The following is a 26,634-nucleotide window of genomic DNA, read 5'->3' as shown; positions in this document are numbered from 1 at the left end:
CTCTTTGCATCTCAATTTAATTTACTACGGAATTTAAGGATGTAAAAAAACATATTCGGTTCATAACAGAGCGGTAAGTCACACTTTTTTTTAATCAAAGGACACCGTTTGTCAAAGACATTGTTCAAATACTTGAGCCAACAACAATCCCAAGATTCACATTAACTTAAAAGAAAATACACTGTATGAATATATGTATATTATGCCATTGATTTTTAGATAGTAGAGTCAATACAATTATTCTTATTACATTTTTATTATTATGGAACGTCAACTTTAATCACTATACTCTGTCTCTCTGCTTTTCAAAGAGATCCTTTTTCAAATACACAAATAAAAACTGAGATTTACAAATATGACATAAATAACCACTAGTAGTACATGTAAAGCTAGACTTTCCCTTTTACACCCAAACAGCATCTTCAATGGAGTCTGAGGAGTGATTGGATCCCGTACTCGCACCACCCGGTTTCCAGCTCCCGTATCAAAGAGCCTTCACTCTTTTCATGTGTCCTTCAATAGTTTGCTGAATCACTGACGACTAAACAATTAAACCCCTGGCTTCCTTGCGATGGAGGCGGAAAACAAAGATAATTTCTCGGCAAGGATCAGTAAAGTATCAGATTAAATGCTGCTGAAAACATTCATGAATGCATTAACAAACATGTTCTGGTATTAACAGAGGCCCATAGAATAAAAATGCAACAGTACAAACAAAAACATTATTAGATATGCTTAAAAGTGTTTGATGAGTGAGGGCTTTTGCTCAGTATCACTGTCAGTACTTAAGATATTCATTTATAGTGAGACACTATACAACTTCAAGTTTCATGTGCATTATTTTAGTGCTGTGCAGGCCTATGACGAAAAAAGCATGCCAACCAAAATCCAGCGTCCTCATAGATACATGTAACATCAAGGTTGTGACGCTCTTCTCAGCAGTTGAATTGATGGCTGGAAAAAAGGCCAACACAAACTTAAATATAAAAACACAACCTCCTGCTAAAAGTTTTACGGTTGAAGCTCAAGAGGCTGAAATTATTCACGTATTGCTTGCTCTATTCTGCAGGTACAGAGTCCGGACCCTCGTCCAATAGGATGCCTGTCTCTAGGAAATCAGAGGTGGGTGTGTCAGGCGGCTCTTGAGAGAGCTCTTCAGAGCATCTGCTCACAGTGGGTGAGATAACATCTGGACTTGTGTCACAGGACTCTGTGCTCTGCTCCGAGGTTGCTGTTGTAATTGTTGTGGCAGCACTGCGGGGAATTGGGTCAAACTCATCATCGTCGTCTTCCAGGATGGGTGACTCATGGATATCTGCCAGAAAAACAAAGATATCTTAGAAAAGCTGATTTGGAGAAAGTTGACTTGTAAAAAAGATGAATAGAAAGGAAATGCTAGCTCACTGCTGAAAGCTTCTGGGTACTGCTTAGCAATCTTCCCTTTTAGTGTCCTGCAGAAGAAGAGCAGGTCAATAGTCAGAGGTTGAATGTGAGTGTGTTTGTTTGCATTGGGGGTGGAGGGTTGGGGGGGATAGTGACTTACCTGATCCTCCTGAAGACGCTGTCTAGATCTTTCTTCATCTCCACAAGGGTGCGAGTGTGGAGGAGGAAGCGCTCGTTCATCTGTTGCAGTCGCACGTTAGACAGCCCGTTAAAGTTGATCAACATTTCATTTGTTTTCTCAAAGCGGTCAAGCCTGTTCACAAAAATTCAGCAAAGCAACAATTATCTTCAGGTGCCAGTCAGATAGCAGCATCACTGTCATATGCAAGTGAACTGACCTACACCAAACAGCACATCCATTTTATATTTAGCAGTGCAAAGTAGCAACATGAAGCTAAACTAATCCCACCATGACACTCACATGTGTCTCTGAGCCTGGATGATGGCGTTCACGTCCTCGGAGTTGACCATGCTCAGCATCCTGTTACAGAACACGCCAGACGCTGTGGGCTCCACCATGATGGGGATCAAGACGAAAAAGCTGCTAAACAGACCTATATCAAGAAATGCGAGTGCATAAATATAAAACCCATAAAAACAAGCTAAATCGTGAAACTGGACGTGTATCGGCTTCTACGGTGGCAGTTTTACTGTGAGATTTCTCTGTGACACTGTAATGCCGCATGGTTAACGGTGAATAATGTAATTTAATGTAAAATAACTTCATGAGTCCCTAGCTGTTAGCAGGCGGGACCATTGGTGATACGGTTAGCTGCTGGAGAGCTACACCGACGAATGAAAAAAACAACATTAATATGAGTTACCTCCGCGCCCACAGGAGTTATATGCGTCGACCTCTGGGTGATTGAATAGACGATTTAAATGGAAATGTACAGCCTAAAGGGCCATCTGACAGCTGGCTGTGTAACAAAAACAAAGCACTTCCGTGTTTTTGTTAAACGTCCGGTCATAGGACCAGCGCTTCCGGTGCCTTTCCCCAGCATTTCTTTATTTAAAACATTTGTACATTTTTAACAAATCTAAAATGTTTGTATAATATTTTTCATATATATAATTTTATTATAATAATGATGAATGATCAGGCCTGTCAGTAAAAAAGTTTATTTTATATATTTGTTTTTATATACAAATGGATATGATGTGCCCAATGTCCATTATCTTCACATATAATACAGACTATGCTGTTTTCTGTAATCTCTTGGTTATAATCAGTGTTTCAATACATACAAAGGTATAGAGAAAATCTGCACTTGTAGTATTAGAAGTACTCCACAGTTGTGTTCCTGCTTGGACCTCTCGAATGTCAAATGTTCACATGTTGCATTCCAGACTTAAACCTATATGTTTTTAAATAAGTCAAAACAAACTCAGGCATCCTAGTTTTCTAAATTACAAACAAATGTTTTTTCCAAACTGACATAAGACAGTTCTATACCTTTTTAAAGATGCCGTCAGATGCATGAAATGAAAAATGACTACCCTGAAATCTATGAACCCATAATCCTTGGTTTTTAAATCTCAAGCAATTGAGTAGTGTGTAATTGCACTAAGGTAAAGTAAGTAATATGAGGTACATGCATACAACATTCTCCCATTTAAATCCTGTATATATATATATATATATATATATATATATATATTTATTTATATGAGTCCAAAACACTGATGTGGACAATGCCCTAAAGAATAATTCACTTTTACTTTATTTTACATCATCTTACATCACACACTGACACTTAAAATATGTCAATGCCATTGAAAGTAGGTCTTTTAAAGGAAATATAATAAATAATAAAAAATGTAAGTTTATGGTGCTGAATTTGGATCATCCTTCCGAGTTAATTGTTAACCATCTACCAACCGTATACCAATAAATCAGGTACTCCATACATCCAGAAAACTCGAAAAATTACTTTTATTAAGGGACAGGTAAAAAAAGTACATGATTTATAAAAAATACAAAACCGCTTTGTCTAACTTGTAAGACAAGTAAATGCATAGCAACAGTACATGCAAGTCTAGAGTTAGGTCTACAATTCTGTGACATTTTAAGCTACCAGCTAAAAAAGAGAAAAAGTACAGTTTGGTTGCAATCTATCATTCGTTTTAGTCTACATGATATAGATCCAAAGTAATGGTACAGAATAAGTTAGGTTGCACGCAACTCAACTGATGAGTAAATAAATACTTAACATTTCACAAATATTGACAACCGGTAATTCAACGCAAAGTTGTGAGAATTACATTCGATTTCTTAAGTACAAAACCATTCTACATATAAGCTAAAGATGAACATAATTCATAATATTACACTTGTAAGCAGGGATGCAGTGATACAAATAAATATGAAATAAATAAATAATGACACCCATATAAGAGCCATATGGCTCACCCAGCCCCTTATGTACATGTCACCCGTTGCTCCTGACTACAAAAACACATGTATGAAAATTGACATTAGTGTTCTGTTTAGAATACCTTAAATATACATACAAATGACCTTGGATAAGCACAAGTGTCCATGGAAAACCTGCATTGATTTGACATTGGGTGAATTTTAATGTGCTTTGGCTTTCGGTTGATAAATAAAGTAATATTAGGCAATATACCACAACTCATCTGTGGTATATAAGAGGCAATGGCATAGAATTTCAACTTGTATAAAGTAATTTACCTATACTGACCCAGGATTGACAGGAATCACTGATATTGATATTGCTGAATGACTATAGACCGTTTGTATGTTTTGCTGTTGTACTACGTGGTATTATGGGAAGAAACTTAATTTTTCCTTTTTCTTACATATAAAAATAAGTTAAAACTTCAGCAAAATGGATTAAAAAAAATGTAAGTAAGATTTACAGTTATAAGGCCATGCAATTTTAGTACTCATGCATCAGATCATTAGGTCTTTGGATGAGTGGGCTTGCCATTCATGCAAAATGCACTATGTGTTGCTGAGGCCACAATAAATATACTGTCCCTTGGGTTCCTTAATACCGATCCAGAATTAACACTAGCTGTCTGTAACACATTATTAAGGCTGGTGTATTTGCTGTTGAAGCTGTGAATAGGCCTTGTTTAAAAATGGGACCCACTCACATATTTGCACACAGAGACAAACTCTTTGATAGGAATGGATGTCAATGTTAAAAGACACAAACACAGGGGCTACTGTACATGGCTGTGCTCTGTCGATGCTAAAGTGTCATTCATTCCAAAACGAGATATCCACCATTTCAAAAGAAGAGATATTTACTCTTAACAAAGAAAACAAAAGTAATGCCATTACATTTGTTATCTTAACATATATGCTCATGAAATAGCCACATTGAGAATTGGTTCAGCTGTATGTTTGAAATGTTGAGTAATGAATTTCAAGTGGCACCTTTTCTGTGAGTAAGTGGATCTACTTTTTGGAATAAAATCTTTTAAAACTAACTAACTAACTAGAGCTCCAGCATTTCATCTAAAGTAAATCAAAAACACCAAGGAGTATGAATGTTTGAATATTAAATACAAAATAAGAGACAAAGTGGAAAAACAGTTAATAAATTACCATTTTAACAAAATAAACAAACCTCCATATTATCATGGAGAAGAACGAAAGGAGTTCCAGCTGCTTTATGATTGAATGCTATCTGAGGCAACTTCTTTCTGTAAGTGCTTGAGAAAAACAAAACAGCACACCAAGATTTCTTCAGAGAAATGTTGGCCTGGTTTTGGCTTTACCATCCAGCCTCCACCACTGCCCCGCTCCTGGTTGGAGGTGTTGTTACGGTAACGCAAAGCTGTGCAGGACCGACATTTTCCTCACACCTTGGGGTCTCCTTCACTTCGTCTTCCGTCTGGGATTTATCCTGGCTAACATCCACGGCCACCTGGCCCTCCTCTATCTCCACCTCTTCCTCCTCTTCTTCTTCCTCCTCCTCCTCCTCTTCCTCCTCCTCCTCCTCTTGTTGTTGTTGTTGTTGTTGTTGATGCTGCTGCCGTTGTTTGTTGCGGCAGCATGGTTTGAACAAATGGGGGTCGATGAGCACCTCTCCAAAGCGTCCCTTGTAGATTATTCCACAGCATACCTTTTGCCTAGAAAAACAAAATAGGTTGCATCTATTCAAGCCATGAAGCAACGCCAAATTAATTATAGGGCCTTTTCCAGTGATTTACATGCTTTAGGTCTGTATTAGAATGCAATGATGGGGTAACTGACAAATAGCTAAAGTTAGTGTGAATTTTGTCTCGTGCACACTTGGTATAGAGGAACGTAGGTCAATCAAGTCATTGAAAAGAAGATGATCGCAGAACTCTGTCCTGCATTAAAACTGCAGAGTAAATTAAGTTTGTATGGCCAAAGCATGCAAAAAGAAACTGAAAGTGGTCCATTAAAGAAAGTGACTGTTGGTGAAGGGGCTTTAAGACACTGTGTGAAATAATGTAAATGACATGCTGCAATAAGTCATTAAAAATTGTAATAATGAGTCAGTGCTAGTGCTTCACTGTCTGGCTTACCTCTTCCAGTAAGTGAGGTCCAGAAATGAGAAAACTGGGGAGCGACTGGATCCTGGGCTGAGCTCAGTGTCTGAGCTGTCATCTGACAGGTTGCTGTAGCTAGGTGACTGAGCCGGAGAAGTACTGGAGGTTGTGCTGTGGGCATCTGAATCTGATGGGAATAACACAAAAAGTGAACAATGGAGGGTGATTAAATATGTTACTGAAAGCCAAAAATTCTAAACTCACGGTTTCTTTTCAGCTCTTTCTGCAGCCTGCTGATCTGGCTCGGCCGGGCTTTCTTGGATATGGACTTTATCTTCTTGGGCCTGGAAGTTATCTTTAGGCTGGGACCTCCTCTGGCATCAACAACCTGTATAGAGGGTAAGAGAAGAGTCTGCTTAATTCAGGTATTTTTTAAATCATAACCTAGCAGTATCTCCACCACATCAGGCCTGCAATCCAAACTTACATGGTTCCAGTTCTTCTTGGTTCCCACAGGTAGCTTCTTCCACCGTTTCACCAGGAGCACACAGGCATTACAGATTTCTCCAGATCGCGTTTCACACAGTCTGCAAGACAATTTGGAAAGAAATGACCAGAGCAGAATGTTTCAAATCAATAAGGTATGTATACCCTACACATGAAGGGGGATATTTCTCCAAACCTCACGTGTTCAGTTGCGTTTCTTACCCAAAACAGCTCCTGAAGTCTTTCTCGTACCGCTTACTGTCCGTGAAACGAGAGCTTGACGACTTTGCACGACAGATGCAGCAGCCGTCCAAACTCCTGTACATTTTTGGCTTATGAAAGCCAAACATCTGCATACAAAACATATTGAAATATTAACATTTTAGGCTCTCACTGCAGTAACTCTGTGCCGCCATACATCTCTGGTTCAGAGAGGTGATATTGTATTTCAGTTTAACCTCAATGTAAATTAAACGATCGGAGAGAAGAACAAAATCAGGAAAGCGATTTTGTTAAAGCATCTCATCGCTATGACCCACATGGGGGGGAAGTAGGTCAACAGTCAGACAGCGTGTCAGACAGATCATGTCACCATGCTGCGCTTGCAGGATGCACGCTTCATTTTTTAACCTCAAAATATAAGCACGCGCGAGTCTGATTCTCCCGAATGCAGAAGATCAGTTATTTGCCATTTATATGCGCATTTGCTACAAAATATAAGCGTGAATTGCCAGAGAAATGCAAAAGTATAAATGTGTCCGCGGGAAATCACGCGTAATACAATAAGCGACGAATGTGCAGAGGAATTGTGATTTCTGTTGTGAGGCAAAATGTAATCTCCACAGCACATGTAGACCTGAACTGCGGCAAAACTGCGAGCCGCGCCCCCCAGACTGTTTTTTTCTTCTCTTGCCATCAGTCCTCGGGGTCCTCTGAACAGTGCGGCGCCTCAGAGAGCGGACAGAGAGCAGGGAAAACTAAAGACCTCTCACTCTGCTGGTTATATCAGAGTCTTGGGGGCACTGTCTCTTGATTACTGATGATATCAGTATGTCAATCAGCAGTGAGAAATCTAACAATGCAAATCTCAACTAATTGTAACTGTGGAAGCATATTATTGATTGAAATGCATCATTTAATATTTCCTATATGATTGAAATCTGTGAAAAATAAATACTTAATGAGTTTCAGCCTGCAAAGTCTGATTTGAATGTACAAACTATCATGGAAATAAATCTGTGTATGCTTTACTGATGCAGAAAGTTGATTTGCAGAAACTTGCAAATAAAGCCACGCGTCTATTTAACCGGAGAATAAACATGTATTTTACATGAGAACCCTGCTAAAACCAGCAGCAACAAACCATTTAGATGTCACAATTCATAACACCTTCAACAGACTTAGAATTAAATAGGTACAATTATAAAGATATAACCAATATTAAAACAAACAGATTTTAAGTGTTATTACAATTACAAAACAAAGCAATCTATACCCTCAATTTAATTCTGCGAATTTATATATATTGTATAAAACACGGCGCCTGTATTCTGGGGTACATTACAAGGCCGACCGCATATTCACCTTCGAGTTTCTCATCTGTACGCAGCAGACGATCTCTGCAGCAGAATACAGTACGTGACGCAACTCAACATGGCAACACACTTCAAAAAGGCGGAGGCAGTGTGGAGAAGGGGGTGTGATGCGATTTTCCGCAAAAGCTGTAATAATAAAAAGTAAACTGGGGAAATCCTCCTTAAAACAGTGAGAACTTGCGTGAACGGCATCTGCACTTTTTAAATTATAAGAAGGTGCCGAGAAATCCACATGTTTTCATCGAGAGAAAAGTGCAAGTCGCCAATTTCACCGCCCACTCCAGCGAGGAAGCATGGCATGGCACACGACCTGCTTCATGCGCACCCATTTTATGATGACCGTCCCCTGCTCGACGATGACCGACTTTCCCTTCCAACAGTAACTTAGTATCGTGAGATAAACTCTGGTAAACACAGTTCGGAAGCAAAACGTATTGTTTTTAATTGCAAAGTAACGCCGTTCTCGGCAACCGTGTAATTTGATCTTTACTCTTTGTTATTCCACAGTCCACCTTCAACTACATGTGCACGAAGTTCAAAGCGACGGGTCTCTGAAAGTCGGTGTTTGTTGCGGTTGTCTTGCACTAAAGGGCATTTATTTTACCCAGATAGAGTTTCACAACGCGTTCGTGAATAGTTTCGTATTTGCTGTGGCTGTTTTGTTGACAGCAGCGCCCGCGTGCTGAGACGCATCTCTGGTCCGGGTGGGCGTGAGAGATTCAACTTGTCTTATTTAAGCAAGCGTGAACAGTGTAGCAGACTGCGGGCGCCCCGTAGCTACAATGTGACTGCTCGTGCTTTTTATGAGACTATATTTCCGACCGTATACCGCTCACAATGACCGACTTTAGGCACATTTCGGGAGCAAAAAAAAAAAAGGGAGCGATTTCCTCCGAGAGCCAACAACAACAACAACAGCCACCCCTTGCTAATCATGTGCTCTTCACGCACTATTAAAAACACATTCTCGCGCTCACCCAGCCTTCCTCCCTCTTAGCCCGGTAACTTTGCCCGTTTATAAAGGTGAGCCACACATCAAGTTGAGCAACTCGTCGGGTTTGCAGCAGGCCCCAAAAGAGCAATTGTCCTGACACAACTCGAAGCTTGTTTTAAAGGACACATCTGAACAGACAACTACGGCTGTAAACCCCCCGAAAGCTCCAAAGACCCAAAACAAGCACAAAGTGGCTGCATTTATTACCTTGTTGCAAGCTGCGTGAAGCTGATTCAAAGCAATAGTCCTTAAAACGCGTGCTCGCGATGTGACTGTTATGAAAATCAACCCGCATCAGTAACCCGCTCCCTTGTTGATGTCTGCGCTTGTGGACGGGACTGGAGAGTTGTGGACAAAGTGCGCATGCGTCCTATCCACACCTCCATTTCAGAGGAGGGCAGAAGGCTTTTTTTTCTTTTTCTTCAATCAAACATTTACATAAACGACGCGTGACGTAGCCGTGCGTCTGCGTTCAACTGGCCTTATAAGGATGGGAACATTGCGCGGGAACAGGGGGCTCGGCCCCGGTTGCTATGGCACATTGGAGCGCGTCATCACAGGGGCGGGGCCTGTCGTTTTACTACGGAGCGGCAGATGGCCAGTCTGGAGGCCGACGGTTTTTAGGGGGCTCGGCGTCTAGCGGGGAGGTGGTGGTGCTTTGTTGATTTGAATTGCGTGACAGCGGACCACCAGATTAGTGGTAAATGAAAGGCGGGTGAAACATGGCCTCCCTCCAGTGATTGGTTCAGGGCGAACAACCACTTGTACTCGTTATCAGTCACAAACCAGTCATCCTGCCTCGGTTTGACAACATTTACTAAAATGTATAGGCCGTCTACGCTGGCAGTAATACAACAAATCTTAATGCAAATACAAATGCAGATAACATGTCTCCGTCTATATGGCTTGAATTATAAATAGATGGTGAACATAAATAGAAGTAGCACTCCAATACAATTCAATTCTGCAATAATTACTCTAACACAGTGTAGCTTGATCTAGTTGTGTAGCTTGATCTAGTTGATCAAGATTTTATTTGGCACACTATAAAATTAAATTATGTTTTAAATATTGGATACAATTAGTCCAATGTCAGTAACCTTTTTGCAATTTAATTTAATTGTGCATTTTACTGCACAATAATATATTTTTCCGACAACAGAGATTTGAGTGAATAGCTAAAAAAACATGATCAAGTCAGTTATGTCAATATTAACTTTAATCTTTGACAACACATTTCATAAATAACAATTCATTATTGCTTTATCTAATCTTTATTAAATTATAATAGAGGCTTGGTCATTGTGGTTACATAGTGCTCGCAGGACAGTGCAGGAGACAGAATTTTCATAATTCTTTGACTATTAAGGTAAATGAGACAACATAACACAGAGTTGTGTAGAAACTGACAGAACACCTTAGAAACAAACAGCATGACTATTATCCACATAATCAGTAAAGTGTGTCCATAGTGTAATCTACTGTTTTACACACACAAACAAGATGCCTTCATACAGAAAAATGTGCCACAAATTCATTACACTTGAACAAATGGGAGCAATTATATCAAAGGTCTAATGAAGAAACTGATTTACAATGAGTGAGGGAAAAAAATCTTTCTGACAAAGTCTGACACAATTAGGACAGCAGTGTAGTTTCAGTGTTTCACCAACAGAGGATTTCAGGAGTATGTGACCCCAAACTATAGTAAACAATAATAAACAGGCAATATGTTACACAGCATAACAATAGCATACTAATAGAACATTTTGTAACATATCATTGAATGGGAACATTATCTTTGTAGAGTATATTTACTAAGATATCCAATAAATAAAGTCAATTTTTTGTACACAATAAGGCCTAATCAAGTCCTGATTTTTCAGATCACAACACACTAAGACATAAAACAAACAAACCGATTTTGGCCATGCATGTGCTTAGTCAAGTGCAAGCAATACGAGCAGTTAAAGGAGAGTTATAGTTGTTCTAGGGTCAGGTACATTTAATGGTGTGAGCTGTTGAAAGATCTACTGTAACTGTGGGATAATGGATGACTTTCTATTTCTCCTTGAGGAAACAGAATTTCACAGTGTAAACAAGCATGGAAAATCTGACTATTTCCTGAAGCAAATACAGTATATACGACATTTACATCAGTGAACAAGGCAATATGTTTGGAGCTTGAGCTGCCAGTGACTTGCTCTGGTCTACTGTCTTCTTTTATGAAAAAGTCACATTTCTCAAGTGTCTGAATGTCCTTCCTTTCCCCACAGATGGCAAGATGAATGTTTTAACCCATCTGCATTCCCGCAGTAGGTCACAGAATAGGGGCTTATCTGTTAGGGTCAGAGGTCAACTCCTTTGACCAGTGCCGTCTCCAGGGTAATGGTAAACTCATTGAGTGTGTGCAGGATGCGGGAGAGGGAGTGTACAGCAGCTCGGTCCTGCAACAGAGCACCGTCCTCATATGTCCGCACTGTCAGGGAACAGTCAGCCAGCAGGGGGAGCCAGTGAGAGAGAAGCCGGTCCCTGCCAAGAGGAACAGGTAAGTGGTCAATTATGGTCCCATAAAAGGCTGATGAAGCTAAGGGTTGAATTGAAAGCTGAGTCAGCTGACTACAGGACATAACTAGTACATGTACCTTCTCTTGAGACAGTACCACAAGAAACAATGCTTTCAGTGATCCTTCAATGTCCGGCCATAGCACAACAACATCATTAAAGTTACAAGCATTGGAAACAATACACCTCCAGGTATATTACTAAACTGTTCTTACTATTTTAAAGCAGTTTACTTTAATTGACAGAACATATGGAGAGAAATAGAAAAGGACAGTAAAACATATGACCTCACTGGTAGTTTAGAACCAAGCCCACTTAGATTTGATTGAAACCAATCTATATTAATTCTATATAATTCTGATTGTTGATGCAGAGACATGATAGCAACCATTTTTGTAAATCTGGTGTCAGCTGATGTCAACTGAAAATAAATAGAAGCTAATTTAGTTTAGTTAGAACAAAATGTTCCTTTCATTCAAATTAAATTCACAGATCAATTAAAAAGCTATTGTTGGATTACAAACAACATTATGAGCACTGACCTGATTCCCAAGCAGACGAATAGCTGAAATTTGCCCTCTTTTCCAATGTTTCGTGGCGAGGCATTGATGGCATTGACATAGTGACACAGTAAATCGCAAGGGGGACCTTTTGTCAGCGTTGATCTGTGCAGGTCACCCATCTGATCAGCTGTCTCCACGGAAAATACTGCCTTTTCTATAGGGAAATAGTTGGTCACACTGTCAGATCCTAACTTATTAATATACAGACATTAAGGGAACAATAGGTTGTAGAAGAAAAACACTACAGATAGAGGATGCAACACTGGTTGTTAACAAAACACATCCAGCATGCAATTTGATATGTGAATTTTATATTCATCCCCACTAGATGGGGACATCAGTGAGAAGTAAAACATCACACTTAATGGACTCACACTCGCAGCACTCACCAACAAAGTCCCAAACAAACACGTTCCTCTGGAAAAGACGGTTAGATTTGAGCCCGTGCAGGAGGAACTTCTCCAAGGAAAGCACCAGACCGCCTTCACCACACAACAAGACGGTCAGGTTTCCCCTCTGGGATGAGAGAAATGGGAGTTAATAGAGGCACTGCAAGCAAGAGGCTCATCTTTCAACTTCACTAAATCCCCACATATGCAATTTCCCAAAAATCCTCCACAGCAGAGAACAATTTGTTTATTTTCTAATCCAAAATTTGTTTCTTTCATTAACTAGGAGGAAATGCTTGTACATTAAAGCCTGAAGATGTTATGTTAATGAATAGGAGGCCGATTAGCGATAAACGAAAGTGATCCATGAAGTCTCTTCAGCGCTTTTAACTTGCTGTGGAGATGAGAGAGTCTAGTCTGATACACGAACAAAACAAACAAAGCCTGGGCTGGAGAAGCCAGGGTAGCAAATCATGTTGGAGATACAAATAACACAAGCAGGAGGTTGACAGTATAACACATTGCTGTATTATTATGAACCATTTTCACACCTTTTTAGCTAAATGAGCTAACAGGTTAAATTAATATAGTTTAATGTGGTATGCACATTCACGATTTACAGTCACATACCTCTTGTTCAGGTTTGTGGAAGTGTTTAACAAGGTTATTTGCTGCCTCCCTCATGTCCTCTTGTACTTCAACAGACAGTAGTCCTGACAATATAAAATCAAGAAAAGTTACAAATGGAAACACGAGGCTGAATGATGACAGACACGACCGGAGCTAAACAGAAAGGTGATCCAGGGGCAGAATCTGTTATTGTACCAACAAGTAGGTCAGCTATTGTACTAAAGAATGTGTTCTTTGTCATTACGCACTGCTTCGGCTGCCAAGCGATTCCAGCACTGCCCGCACAGTCTGAGAAGGAGAGGCCAGCTCCGGAGGGGTCCCCGTCCACCTTCCAGCATCCTCCTCTCCTCCAGGTGACACCAGCTGACCAATAAGAACTCTTTCTAAGCTGCCGTCGCCCACGCCTTTCCCCAGCCATCGGCCACATGGGAACCTAAAAAGAAAGAAGACAGTGTCATTATTATTCAAAACATACAGTATACAATTATTAAGTTCGAACCATCGGTTCGAATCAGCTCGTGTTGTGTATCGGGTGTGTACAGTTGATCTTTCTAAATAACTAATAATTTAGTTCAGATAACGGACAACAATTTTGAAGATGATAATTGGCATCAGTTATACATTATGGTATTAAATGAAGTTGCAAAGATTCCCATGGGAGTATTTAAGGAAGCTCAGACATCCAATAGAATGAGCGTCAGAATGATTCCAATGTCGTTGTGTCTTTATCAAACGGGGAGCTGTTGTCCAGTAACACACTCTTGTATAGTTAGCCACTGTGCTTTGAGGTCCCAGTCAGTGTTAATTGATGAGACCAGGGTCAAAGTAAGCAGCTTACTTGTAGGTGTGTTCAGTGATCTCATTATACACCATCACGCAGTCAATCAGACACTTGGCCAGCAAGCCAGAGTTCTCCTGTCCCAGCTGCAGCGTGCTCAGCCTGCCCAGGTTCTTGCACTGAAAAGAAAAGCACAAACAACAGTAAGTGTATCTAGGCACGTGTCTCTCTATGACATGATGTTGACCTTACTGCTGCAGAGTGTACGCAAACCTGGAAATAAATTTCTTGTGTATTCTTCGGGATTTGTCTAATGTCTGAATCACCCAGTTCTCCCGACACACACACCCAAGGGTCAACTGTTGCCATTGCAATGCTCAGCTTCTTCATGGGTATTATAACAACACGGTATGGAATACCTGAAGAGACAAAATTCAATTCAATTCAGTTTATTTTGTATAGCCCAATATCACAAATTTGCCTCAGAGGGCTTTACAATCTGTACACATACGACAAAGGGGACCAAGAGCAAAGTTTCAATCATTTATGTCTCACAATACTCAGAGTAAAAATTATTTTCGCAGCATTGGGGCAGTTTCAATGTCTTTTGTTTGAAGGTCTAAACTTTAAAGGGTCTGTGGGAACCCATGGGATACAGGTTGTAATTCAAGTATATAAAAAGGTCAGTGGGTGGAGACATAGCCCAAAGGCAACTTTCAGTGTCCTCGGAAGCTGTAAAGCTGCCAGTAAATTCTAAAATGTTGTTGTTAGAGTTTACAGGACTTACTGATGGAGGTGAATACACGTGTGAAGCAGAGGTAGTCCACAGTGTTGAGAGAGAGCAGGTGGAACAGAAACTGCTCCCTTTCTTCCTCACAGAGCAGGAATGCATGATGTTTATACAGCTGCCTGTCAGGGGACAAGGAGAAGGAGACTTACTATACATCCAGAAACACTAGCCCTGTGTCTATTTGTCATTAAAAGTCAATTTTGAGTGAATTCGGACCTGAGCAGCTCCTGGTTTGTAAGCAGCTCTTTAAGGTGATGGGACAGCATTTTCTTCTCCAGAGCCAAGTGGATCCAGGCCCGAGCTTGACCCATCTCTGACAGACCCTCACGCATGGTCTGGATAAACCTGGAATAACAACAGATATGTAAAAAAACAGGCAGAGATGCACCACCGCTTCCAACACTAGTGTATGTTTGATCTGGTTACCTCATATCCTGTATTAACGATCCTCTCAGGAGCAGAGTGCCAACATGAAACGTTCTGTGCTCCGAACCGTTGGACCCTAAATAGACAGAAAGTTAAACACCTATTATAATCCATCCCATAGCTCACTGATTTACACAAGAAAAACAAAGCTGTGCTCTGACCTGGAGACTCAGCTGCTGTCTCAGTCTTCACCCGGGCCGCCTGGTAGTGAAGCAGATGGGACCAAAGAGCAGACCTCCCCTGTTCAGAGTAAACACACAAGTGATTATTAAGCCTGTTCATAAAGTTGCCACTTTGTGTTCGTATGTATGATGTGAATTTATTTATTTACATCATACATACGTTTTTTTAGCTGACAAGGCATGTTAATGTATGTGTCCGACCTGTTTCAGCTGCAGACCGTGGCCCCAGGTTCTCTCCAGTAGGTCACACAGACCGTGGATGAGTGTGTTTTCCTGAAGGCCTGGGATGTTGGCTTCTCCCTGACCCAGTTCCACGTTCTCCTTCCCCATCCTCTCCATCAGCATCCGTTTGGTCTGAAAAGCCAGAGAGCATTTTGTGGCATTAACTTTGTACAACGATTTAAGAAATCAGTGACAGCAGTGCCTCCATCACCACGCAGATAGAGCTCTAACCTTCAGACGACACTCGCTCAGCAGCCCGTCGACAAACTCACGGTGAGTCTGAGTGACAGCTTGAGGCGATGAATCAAGTAGCTTAGCCTGACGAAGGTTCTTCCTCACAAACGTGTGCTTCTGTTTAAAAGGAAATATATCAGACACATGCTTCCTATGGTTGGTGTGCGTGTGTGTGTGTGTGTGTGTGTGTGTGTGTGTGTGTGTGTGTGTGTGTGTGTGTGTGTGTGTGTGTGTGTGTGTGTGTGTGTGTGTGTGTGTGTGTGTGTGTGTGTGTGTGTGTGTGTGTGTGTGTGTGTGTGTGTGTGTGTGTGTGTGTGTGTGTGTGTGTGTGTGTGTGTGTGTGTGTGTGTGTGTGTGTGTGTGTGTGTGTGTGTGTGTGTGTGTGTGTGTGTGTGTGTGTGTGTGTGTGTGTGTGTGTGTGTGTGTGTGTGTGTGTGTGTGTGTGTGTGTGTGTGTGTGTGTGTGTGTGTGTGTGTGTGTGTGTGTGTGTGTGTGTGTGTGTGTGTGTGTGTGTGTGTGTGTGTGTGTGTGTGTGTGTGTGAGAACATATGAAAGTACCGGTCTCTGGTCATTGTCCACTCCTAAGTGTTCAGCCACACTTGATCTCTTGAGGTCAGTCCTGCGAGATGCTGTGACACGACCAGACCACCTGTCAGCCAGATAACAGCAACAATAAATTCACAGTTCCAAGTGTGTGGGCCGGTGTTTGTCTATTTAACCCTCCTTTTACCTTCAAATGTACTAACATATTTTATCCTTGGGGTCAATTTGACCCCAGCAATTTAAAATGCATGCATGTGTATTTTGGTAGGTAAAATAGACAACTAGTGATATTCTAATGCTCCCTTTTGTCCGACGTACCCACACAGCCTCCATAAGATGACTTCACGTATCCTTTCCTTGGTGTGGCAAGAGCATGACAGCTATTAAACCATTAATTCATTACTGTTAGCTAACTATTTTAACTGTTTATTCATTTCTTTTGGCTTATTTATTTCTACTTACTAATTACTTTAGCCTAACTATATTAACTGTTTGTTAATTCATTTTAGTTTGGTTAATTATTGTGATTTTATACAAATTTATAATTTATAAAAAGATAAGCAGCAAAGCAATTTCTAAATTGGATTTGGATGTTTATTTTCCACCTAAAATATGTGGATGTTTTGTGTGTGTTTAATCAGAAATTGAGCTCCTCCTTGTAGCCCCTGGGTTAAGGTTACAAGTGTCCATGGTTGGGAATCCCTGTTCTAATGTATTCTCAGTGAATAACAGCAGAAAATAAAGGCTCACTTGTTGGTGTTCTGTCCTTGTGCAAGGACATCAGCCTGCAGCTTCGGGAAGTAGCCCGGATGGTGACGACCCTGGCCGATCCTCATGTCCAGAAGGTGGGGGTGTATGGCTGTGTGGTCAGCCTTCAGCAGTCTGCGCTCGATGACCTGAGCTGCAGTTACAAACCCATCAAAAGGTTAGGATCCAACAGGGATATCTACTGTAGATGAGTCATGACGAGTGATGGCAGTGACAAGAAGTGGGAACATCTTGTATTCAAGTTGGTCAAGTGCTATGAAGTTTATTTAGTTCCAAGGAAGACTGGAGCCGTGTACAACAGCATGGAGTAATATAAGCGACATCTCCGAAGAAGCCAGATTGAGATGCAAGCAGTGCTTTTTCTGCAGAGGTTGGCAGGACTTCAAAAGCAGAAGATTTTAAACCGTTTTCATACAACACAAAGCCCTGTCCTCCACTTATACTTTATAATGCTCATCCCCAACCGCATTCCTTTAGTTCACCCTTCTCTAATTCCCTCACTCTACCCATCTTTTCCCACAATAATATCCCATCTCTTTTGTGTTTCAATTATTCTCCATACAATTAGATTTTATGTTGTTTTAAGAAATCTTCCCATCGGTGAGTGCTTAATACAAATTGAGAGAATGAATGGTGGTTGCAGAAGGGATAGCAACATAATCAACATACAGTATGAACCCAAACAGGACAGATGGCAACAGAGTTGCACATTCCCTCTCGACAATCTGGCATCCACTTCAATACTCATGCTGCTCAATCTACCAATTGGGAACTGATTGTCGAGACTGATTGGGGAAACTACTTTTTTTGCCATATATTATCTAAATGCTAAAAAGAGAGTGCGGAAACATCCAGATGTTATGCTTAGTTTGTCATGGGTTGTCAATACAATGTACAGCTTCTTCAAATGACTGCATGTAATAATTTAAGTTACTATTAAGTGCCAAAATCTATGGAAAGCAAGCTGTGAAATATATAGATTTCCCTGGTGACAAAGACAACTCATAGCAACATTGATCTATGATATGCTAACCATAATCTTTGAGCCAGATTCTTGTTTTTGTTGCATATTTTCCCTTGTGGTCCATGTTGTAGAACTACAATAAGTATGTGACTCCTCTTGCAACAACATGCATGTCATAGTACTTCATGAACACCGTCACAGTACCTGATTCAAAGACTGTGGTGCATTTCCTGTAGCGACAGTTACGGGAGTCCTCTTCGTCTGTGTCATACAGTCGTTCTCTCTCCAGGCGGCTGTCAAACAGCTGCTGCAGTGGTTCTCTCTCCGCCCAGCGAGAGATCACCTTCCCATCCACGAAGGAAGAAAACATGGATGTCTCCAGGAACCGGGACAAGAAGTGCAAATGGGTTGCAGGCTGACCTGAGAGGAAGGAACCCTGAAACATTGACAAGCATAACAGGTTTAGAAAACATTTCAAAAACACACCAAGATATCCTAATATATATATATATATATATATATATATATATATATATATATATATATATATATATATATATATATAGAAATAATTGGCATCGACCCAGTAGTTGTATTCGATCTATGATTATAATTTACTGAAGTACCTTGTCAAAGCTGAACGTTCCCTCTCGGTTGCTCAACCAGGAGTCCAAATCAAGAGCGCTGTGGATGACAAACTCCTCATACTGGCCAAACATAGCAGCGAAACGACCAGCAAACACTTCCCTTAGCTGAATGTTCAGCTTTGCAGCCTTCAGCTCTTCCTCCTCCTCCTCAAACACGTGTCCCAGCGTCTTCCCTCCATCGGACATCTTTTCTCCTCCGCACCTCCGCGCCAAAGCCTGCAGCCTCTCCAGCACCTCCAGCTCCTCGCCTCCGAGGTTCCCGTTCCTTCTGTCCTCCATCAGATCCTCCAGCACCAGGCTGCTCAGGCGAGGGGACGCGGTGGCAGGCGTGGTGACCCCACCACCGCCTTGTGGAGGAACCCCAAAACGCAGCAGTACTTCACTCAGCTCTTGGATTAACTCGGTTTGGTCTGGAAAAACGGGGAGGTCCTCGGGGGCATCGACACAGCGGTTGTCAATGTCCACAAAGCACAGGTTAGTCTTTGAAACAGAAAGAGACCAAAAAGAACATTTTAAATCATGAAAAACACTTTTCAACTGACTCCATCAGATAATCATAACAGCGGAAGAGCTTTAACATCCAATTAAGATCAGAAATTAAGATTTTCTCTCCATTCATAGAATCTTGGCATTTCACCACGATAAGCCCTCAGAGGATATTAGCATGTGAAGGATTATCTAATGATTACTGTTATCACTGCAACAGAGGGAATTGTGGAAACCTTCAATATCAGGCTTTCATGCTGGCAAACAAATCAGAAGTACGTGCCAAACTGTGCCCATGAAGCTGCTGAGCAAATAGGCACCGATTTAAAAATACTGCTTCTGTAAGCAGCTGTCTAGCAAAGTGCAGTCAGCTGCACTGCGACCTTCTACAGTGACCTCAGGCAGTCAATTTTACAACCTCAGGGGAAGTTGGTGTACTCTACACATACAGACGTCCCCCTACTTAATGTCGGCACTTTTTACTTATGTTTTGCCATCATCTGTTTCATTCGGTTGCATTCAGGTTTTTCCTGCGTATCAATAATAAAAGATGGCAATATTAGTGTAGGTCTTTTGTTGAACCAAACGAGTCAAACTGTGCCCTTGTGAAATTAAGAAAAGAAAAAAAAACAATCTAACCAAACCCTACATGTGTGATTAAAGTATTTCACACTTCTTTGCAAATTACCACCCATACATCAAACTGCACAACTAAAGAAATAAGGGAAGATCCCTAATTATCATTAATTATTCATTGAGTCCCATTATTCTGCTCTGCGTTTTTGATCAACCCCTCGGGCTGTCTTTCAACTGCCTCCTTTCTGGGTCAGAGCGACTTCAAAGAGGCTTCAGTGAGATATTCATGCAGCATAAAGTAATCTCAGCTGCAGGATTTGTAAAGAGGGGGGTGGGGTGGGGGGGGGGGGGGGGGGGCACTGAAGAAGTGCATTATCTTTTACTGAAATGCCTGCTTCCTGAACTCCTGACTGTCATCTGTCATGTTCACACGGGGAACTACAGATGAAGTTCCGCGTTCAGTTGCGTACCTCGTGTGGCAGGTGGAGGGAGGATCGCTGAGATCCATCTCTGCGCTGGATGCCCATCAAGAATGGCACAGGAGCGTCCAGGAGGTGATGTAGTGGTGCTGAAACAATGGGCAGGTAGATGTGTTGCCACTGGAATGGGAAGAGCAAGGTGGTGATGCCCTCTGCCACTGTCATCAAACGTTGGTAGTCTGAGGAGATGAGAGAGGAGAGGAGAGGAGAGGAGAGATATACAGGGCATTAGCATGACGAAATCACCTTTAAGTCCAAAGGGAAGGACTGATTTAACTACATCCCCTTTAACCGTCTTTTAAGCTGTTCACATGAGTTGCTTAGAAAACTATTTAATTAATATTCCCGTTTACGTGCCACAGACCACAGCCCAATTAATGACTGAGGATGTTCCACATGCATTAAGTTACAATGTCAGTTTCTCAACAGTGTTTAACTTCAAACCCATCTGCCTTGTAGACTGGTGGGTAATGTAGGTTACATGTAGCGTAGTTGTAGTGTACATTCTGAAAAACAGAGATATCTTGTTTAATGTTGTGCCACGTACTGTACTTATCTTGTATATTTTGATTAGTTTTACATTTTTATATTAAATTTATGTGATGCTATTAATGATTGTTATGAGTAAAAATGTCTGCTTTGCTAAACTGACATTAATAATGTCAACCTTTGACTTTACTACGACCTTATTTGCTCTGAGCTAATAACTGCGCTTACCATGAGAACAAAGCAGGACTTGTGTCTCCAGAAGTGCACAGGTAAGTAGTTGAACCATATTGTCCACACCCAGCAACGAGAACGCCTCTCCAAGAGGATACTCTCCCAGCGGAAGCTCACCCGGGCCGGGCCGCTGGCACACGATGGGTCCCTGCACCCCGTGGAACCTCAGTGACCTACCAGGGGGAGGCAGGGGCACCTCGTACAGGATGTTATGGATGTAGCTCTCTATAGGGAGGGGTGGGGCTGTGTGAGAAGTCACAGCCTGGTGCAGCTGAGACAAAAACTCTCGAGCAGCTTGAAGGAAGGGGAGCGGTGTGAGGAGGCAGAGGGCTTTGGACACGTACAGAGTGTCACGAGCTGGATCAAAGGAGCCCGCGCAGCCGAGGCAAGCAGAAACCAGAGACTCAGTGTCCGACTCATCCAAGCTGCTCACTAGCGAGTCCATGCTGGAGGTGGAGGGGGAGGAAGCAGATGAAGACGAGGAGGAGGAGGGAGAGGAGGCAGATGAAGCTGAATGGTGCTCCACGTGGTGCATCTGGCAGAGAGTCTGCATAGCAGTGATGATCTGAGCACTGGTCACCTCCTCATAGAAGGTGTGGACAAAGCCGTAGGAGCGTGTGCCGTCGTCAGAAGACATTGTGAATGAGTGAAACTGAGAATCAAGTCTTTCTGCCCGCGTACGGAAGGAGAGACCCCTCGGCATACAGAGCTGAGGAGGAAACGGAGAAGGAAACATAAAAGAGAGGTTTGGAACAACGTGGCAAATGTAGCCCTTAATAACTGACAGTAGTGGTGAATTTTCTAAACTATACACTTGCTTTTTGTATTTATAACTAAAGCCCATCTGTGACGATGTAAACACAACCGTAAAGACCATTATAGAATATGGCATTCCAAACTACTGTGCTGTAATTTAACTAGTGAACATTGAGGAGGCTGTACAAGAAGAGACGGATATCTGGAGAAAAATTAAGCTTGTGGCCAGCAAAAAACTAAATAAGTTAATATGAAATTGAACAAAAGCTTACTGAATGCTGAATAAGTAACGTAATGTTAAATATACATGACAAGTATTTGTTCTATGATCTGTTGTATTTGTGCAACTGGTGCATGCAGTTGTTTTCGGGTCTGAAATCCCAATAAGATTAAATAACATTTTTCGATAAGACCACACAACTTAATGACACCATAAACAGATAACCGATAATATTGTAGTGACTACTGGCAGACTACATTTGGAGATTATGCTTTTATCAACCTGACCTTAACAACAGAGAACAAGAAAAGAAAAGAGAATATAGAATATAAAGGCAGCAAACAAGCAAACATTTGTCCTTCCATGTCCACTGTTGTGAGAGGAAGAAGAACAAGAAGAAGAAGAGTGTTTATGTCCAAGAGCTCACCATGTTGACGGCATCTTTATTGAAGGGGTTTCTGTCGGTGCTTTCAGGGTAGTGCACCAGAACCTTGGACTTAAACGAACGTCGAATGGGGCTCTGCTCAAAGCCTTCACCTGAAAGATAAACAGACGCAGAGAGGAAGAGAGTTACCGCGATATTATACGAGTATTGGTCTTTGACCTTCGTCTCTGCTGAGACAGACTTCATGTAAAGGACAGAACAGAGGACGTCACAAAATGACAGCCGCTATGATTTATGGTAATGCTCGGACAGGACGACCTTGTCTGACATGGGCAGAAAAAACAGCAAGGTCCATTCTGCAGGGGAAGCCCTTCCAAGAGTTATGTAACTCATCTCCTTACCATAGAGATAGATTTGGAAAGCAGAACAACACCCCTCAGGAAGCTCTTTACACTTGTAGAGCGTGCACTGGATGAAAATATGATGCTTTTTCCATATCCAGAGCGCTCAGGCTCAGGATTAAGGAGGAGAGATATTTATATAACAGCTATACGCATGAAAGGGTTGCATTGGCATTGCATGCAAGAAAGCTCACAATGCAGATTTGATGCATTGCCCTCTCTAGCTCAAATTCCTCCTCTCTTCAAGCTTCTAACTAACAGAGGCGTAATGGACTGACAGGAGTGAACGAGGCCCTTTCATTATTCATACACTTGGGGGATGCCCTTGAAGAGTACTCCATACACTATATTCCACCATGAATTATCAGAGTTCATGTTCGGCTTCAACCGACATCACCGTGCTACAAGAACAGAAAAAAAATGCAATTAACTAGTCTTCTCTTTCAGCTTTGACGCACTAATTCAGCAATCAGGAACATCCTGAAGTTCACCTGCCTACGAGATGACGCACGGCACTCCGAGAGAGGAAACTGCGCCACAGGCAGTGTGAGGAAAGAGCACCACTTCAAGTTAAACTGAGTCAGGCTGGTAGGTGGGAGAGAGAAGCTAATGGATCACAGTGACGAGAGGGGGAGTCAATGTTCTTTGCTAAAGATACAAATTGGTGTTGGCGCTGAGACGGAGAATCGAGCACCTAGTTGCCATGGTAGCACTTTCCGCTGTGGCCTCACAAGATAGCCATCAAGACAAAGCCCGTCGGCGGTTTACGTCACCTAGAGTTTCATCAGCTGACCCAATTAACAGCCACACTCCTCCTAACATGGGCTCCCACCAAAGAGGTTGTACAGACCACATTCACGAGGGCAGAGGGACGTTTGTTTTAGTGTTTGAATGAAAGCTTAAATGTCTGTTTCACTTGGCTGTGAGTAAGATGTTTACTCACACACACACACACACACACAAACACACAACTATTTATCAAACCACAATGAGATATGTCTGTGTTGTGTGTGTGTGAAGTCATACTATATACTGTACCTTTGTGCAATCCTCATTACAGATGTGTCTGTGATGAGACTGCAGAAACTGACATTCAGCCTTGTAGAATACTTTACATCAAACATTCATAATAATTTAATCTAACAAATATTTTTGACAAATGTCTCTCACAATGAACTAAAACCCAATGTGACATCTTAACATTGCCTGTTTTGTCTGACCAACAGTCCAAAAGCCCAAATATATTTAATGTTCTGTCACATACAGTAATTCAAATAAATTGAGCAGATCCTCACAATTGAGATGCTGAAACTAGTTAATGTTGATTTCTGGTTTTAAATTAAGATTAACTTTCTGTGGACTAGATTATTCAACTTGTTGCATCAGCTTCACTACCACTATAATATCAATAATCTCAATGTATGTCCCCGAATGGTGCCCCTTCCCTAAAACAGGCACACTTCATTTGGGATGATTGAAGACATCTGTCATATTCACCAGCTGAGTTACCCTCAATGTCCCATTTATCACATAAGTAAATTAGGTTAGTATAAAAAGCAGAAAGAGATTAAATTACAGCAAATGCCATTGAGGATGAGGAGTTATTCATTATTGGCTCAAACTGTTTAAATTGAAGGTTCATGTGACAAAACACATCGACACAAACTCTCTTCATCTCAGCTGATCCACAGACTAAAATATATGGGCTTGTATAAATAAAAAGATAAAAGTACTATTGAGTGCCTAAAAATAAAATAACTGGGGTGGACTTTGTGTCTACAATAAGACAAATGCAACACATGTTTATCTCTTTGCAATCAGTCCAACATTATGATGCAGCTTTCTAATGTTCGGTCAGGGAGTTCTCGCTCTCCAGTGATGTCATAGCCAGTCGGGTGCTTAAGCCTCGGCCATCCAGCGACAGGCAACGTCAAGTGAAATTTGATTAGGCTGCAGAAATACAGTGGCATCCATTGAGAAGCCAACAAGGGCAGATTGTTTCTCGGTAGGCATTCTCTAATGACACACAAGAAGAGACACTGTACCACCCCATACATCCAAACACTAGCATAAAACATCTCCTGCTTTTGACTACAGCTGACAGAATATGGATGTAGATTCACACACAGAAAAAGAAATCCCTTGAAAGGCAAGCAGAAGCCCCCTGCTGCAGTGGGTCTGAGATGACCCGCTGTTACATAAGCAGATTGGTGGAGCTCAGATATACTCGCCAGCAGCGCTGTCACTCACCACAGGGAGCCACATATCAAAGTAGCCAATGGTTAGTTGGAGCAGTACTTAGTCTGCAGCACAGCCGTGTGTTTCAACGGGAACAGAGCTCTTCCTAAACACACAGTTTTCCTTTTCAAAAAGACATTTGGCCGAAGGAGAAAGGAATGTCTGGTTACAGCTATGTTTCTGCTACGAAAAACACAGGGAGAATACAGGGTGGGACTATTGTCTGCAATCCTGGACGTGACGTTCAATGTGCTGGTACACCTGCACGGCTCTTTTTCCTCACAAAGACCAAGAACACGTGCAGACGTCACAGAGGGCTCCTGGTAAATCTGTCTTCAGTGTCAACAACTCCTTGTGTGAGAAAGCAACGCCACTTCATGTCTCAATTTCTAACAACCAGCAGCTGAGAAGCTTTCCATCAAAAGCGTCATGCAGCCATCGTCGTGGCAACCCTCACATCCATCTACTAACCAGCATCCATTTCCTCCCACTTTGGGCTTTTGGTGAGAAAAGGACGCATTTAGCTTGAAACGAAAAAGTCCATCTCTGTTTAAGAGCATGAAGAACTGAACAGGCAAACCAGCCATCACAAAGATTATCACTGCTTTTACATTTCATTCTATTTATATCTGGGAGCTCATTCTCACACACAGTCCTCCTGTGTTAACCATGAACCACTGCCTGGATGCTCCATCTGTGCTCTAGCGTTAAAGGATAGGATGCTGTTGTCCTCCCTCTTTTCAACCCTTTCTCCACTATATTCCTCCTCCAGGCGTAGCAGTGGATGACTTGCAGAAACCAACAACGCTATAATCACATCTGACCTACAGTGTTGTCTTTAAAATATGAACAAAACACAATATTCAGGACTGTAATACGTTTCCCCAAGCAGAGACACTACCAAAGGGGGATTATATGGGGTGACACAGTACAATTGTCCTTTTACATGATTGAATTTCGTGTTTTTGTTTATCTGCATTTATAGGCTACTCAAAAATATACATTTTTAGACCATGTGTTTAACAATACACAAATTGTCCCAAAAAAATATATTACGGAATATATGAGAAATAAATGTCATTGGCCTAAATATAGGCTATTCTAAAAGGACTACACGCAGATATGATGTCAACAGCGCTTTGTGAGGAGGACCAATGTGGCGTCCAATCAACACAGATTTCAATGGATGTCACCACTACACACTCATATAGGCCCACATGAAATGTTACATAAAGCAAGACGTGTGTTTTGGTGTCGTGTTTCTCGACCGTCTACCTGCTCCATCGTCCGGCTCCAGGCCCGTCTCAGTGTCCACTCCACACTCAACAAAATAGTGGGCGAAACGGCAGGAAGCCGATCCCGTGGCCGCTGCGGTCCCGTTCATCCTCGACGCGTTTATGGTGCGAGAGCTCCGTTGACTTCTACTTCACGTTGCGGCTGTTCATAGCTGATGCGGCTGGTCCGAAATGTGTTCGCCCCCCTCGTCCTTCCTTTTCCCGATCCGTGCGCTGTGATGCACCCTGAGAGTCTGATGGAGCTCAGTGGGATCCACGATGGTCATCTCACTGCTACAGGAGGGAGGGGGGGGGGGGGGGGGGGGGGGGGGGGGGGGGGGAGGGGGGGGGGGGGGGGGGGGGGGGGAGAGAGAGGGAGAGAGAGA

The 26,634-nt window shown here is 41.9% G+C and overlaps 3 protein-coding genes across 3 annotated transcripts; all 3 read right to left on the bottom strand.

The window, feature by feature from the left end:
- Positions 1–240: 240 nt before the first annotated feature.
- kxd1 (KxDL motif containing 1) lies at positions 241–2,408 on the bottom strand. Its single transcript, XM_034535074.1, has 5 exons — positions 2,268–2,408; positions 1,865–1,997; positions 1,544–1,696; positions 1,405–1,451; positions 241–1,315 (listed from the first exon to the last, which is right to left on the bottom strand). Exons 2-5 carry the CDS (start codon positions 1,960–1,962, stop codon positions 1,059–1,061), a joined length of 555 nt encoding a protein of 184 aa, XP_034390965.1. The 5' UTR covers positions 1,963–1,997; positions 2,268–2,408; the 3' UTR covers positions 241–1,058.
- A 947-nt stretch (positions 2,409–3,355) lies between these two features.
- sinhcaf (SIN3-HDAC complex associated factor) lies at positions 3,356–9,393 on the bottom strand. Its single transcript, XM_034535127.1, has 6 exons — positions 9,220–9,393; positions 6,646–6,773; positions 6,425–6,524; positions 6,202–6,325; positions 5,974–6,124; positions 3,356–5,550 (listed from the first exon to the last, which is right to left on the bottom strand). Exons 2-6 carry the CDS (start codon positions 6,771–6,773, stop codon positions 5,193–5,195), a joined length of 861 nt encoding a protein of 286 aa, XP_034391018.1. The 5' UTR covers positions 9,220–9,393; the 3' UTR covers positions 3,356–5,192.
- A 1,383-nt stretch (positions 9,394–10,776) lies between these two features.
- Positions 10,777–26,358, bottom strand: LOC117732279 (DENN domain-containing protein 5B-like). Its single transcript, XM_034535126.1, has 21 exons — positions 26,250–26,358; positions 22,378–22,487; positions 20,972–21,683; positions 20,246–20,433; positions 18,693–19,193; positions 18,271–18,502; positions 17,085–17,235; positions 16,350–16,440; positions 15,789–15,908; positions 15,537–15,689; positions 15,315–15,393; positions 15,154–15,229; positions 14,944–15,072; positions 14,725–14,846; positions 14,211–14,356; positions 13,998–14,116; positions 13,408–13,592; positions 13,160–13,242; positions 12,530–12,656; positions 12,120–12,294; positions 10,777–11,544 (listed from the first exon to the last, which is right to left on the bottom strand). Exons 1-21 carry the CDS (start codon positions 26,356–26,358, stop codon positions 11,361–11,363), a joined length of 3,792 nt encoding a protein of 1,263 aa, XP_034391017.1. The 3' UTR covers positions 10,777–11,360.
- Between the last annotated feature and the right edge of the window lie 276 nt (positions 26,359–26,634).

Source organism: Cyclopterus lumpus, chromosome 6 (assembly GCF_009769545.1).
Source record: "Cyclopterus lumpus isolate fCycLum1 chromosome 6, fCycLum1.pri, whole genome shotgun sequence".
NCBI lineage: Eukaryota > Metazoa > Chordata > Actinopteri > Perciformes > Cyclopteridae > Cyclopterus > Cyclopterus lumpus.
The sequence above is the reverse complement of the archived record's forward strand: the minus strand, read 5'-3'. Positions and strand labels throughout refer to the sequence as shown.

What these genes read in the sequence shown, in the direction of transcription:
- kxd1 (XM_034535074.1), bottom strand. Translation starts at nt 1,962, where the DNA reads ATGGTGGAGCCCACAGCGTCTGGCGTGTTCTGTAACAGGATGCTGAGC. An exon ending in ATCCAGGCTCAGAGACACAT is followed by an intron (nt 1,697 to 1,864) that starts GTGAGTGTCATG and finishes TTTTGTGAACAG; the next exon opens with GCTTGACCGCTTTGAGAAAA. An exon ending in GTACCCAGAAGCTTTCAGCA is followed by an intron (nt 1,316 to 1,404) that starts GTGAGCTAGCAT and finishes TTTTTCTGGCAG; the next exon opens with ATATCCATGAGTCACCCATC.
- sinhcaf (XM_034535127.1), bottom strand. Translation starts at nt 6,773, where the DNA reads ATGTTTGGCTTTCATAAGCCAAAAATGTACAGGAGTTTGGACGGCTGC. An exon ending in GAAAGAGCTGAAAAGAAACC is followed by an intron (nt 6,125 to 6,201) that starts GTGAGTTTAGAA and finishes TATTCCCATCAG; the next exon opens with ATTCAGATGCCCACAGCACA. An exon ending in GACCTCACTTACTGGAAGAG is followed by an intron (nt 5,551 to 5,973) that starts GTAAGCCAGACA and finishes TTGTTTTTCTAG; the next exon opens with GCAAAAGGTATGCTGTGGAA.
- LOC117732279 (XM_034535126.1), bottom strand. Translation starts at nt 26,358, where the DNA reads ATGAACGGGACCGCAGCGGCCACGGGATCGGCTTCCTGCCGTTTCGCC. An exon ending in AGTCCTGCTTTGTTCTCATG is followed by an intron (nt 20,434 to 20,971) that starts GTAAGCGCAGTT and finishes TCATCTCCTCAG; the next exon opens with ACTACCAACGTTTGATGACA. An exon ending in GTTTGTTTGGGACTTTGTTG is followed by an intron (nt 12,295 to 12,529) that starts GTGAGTGCTGCG and finishes ATTTCCCTATAG; the next exon opens with AAAAGGCAGTATTTTCCGTG.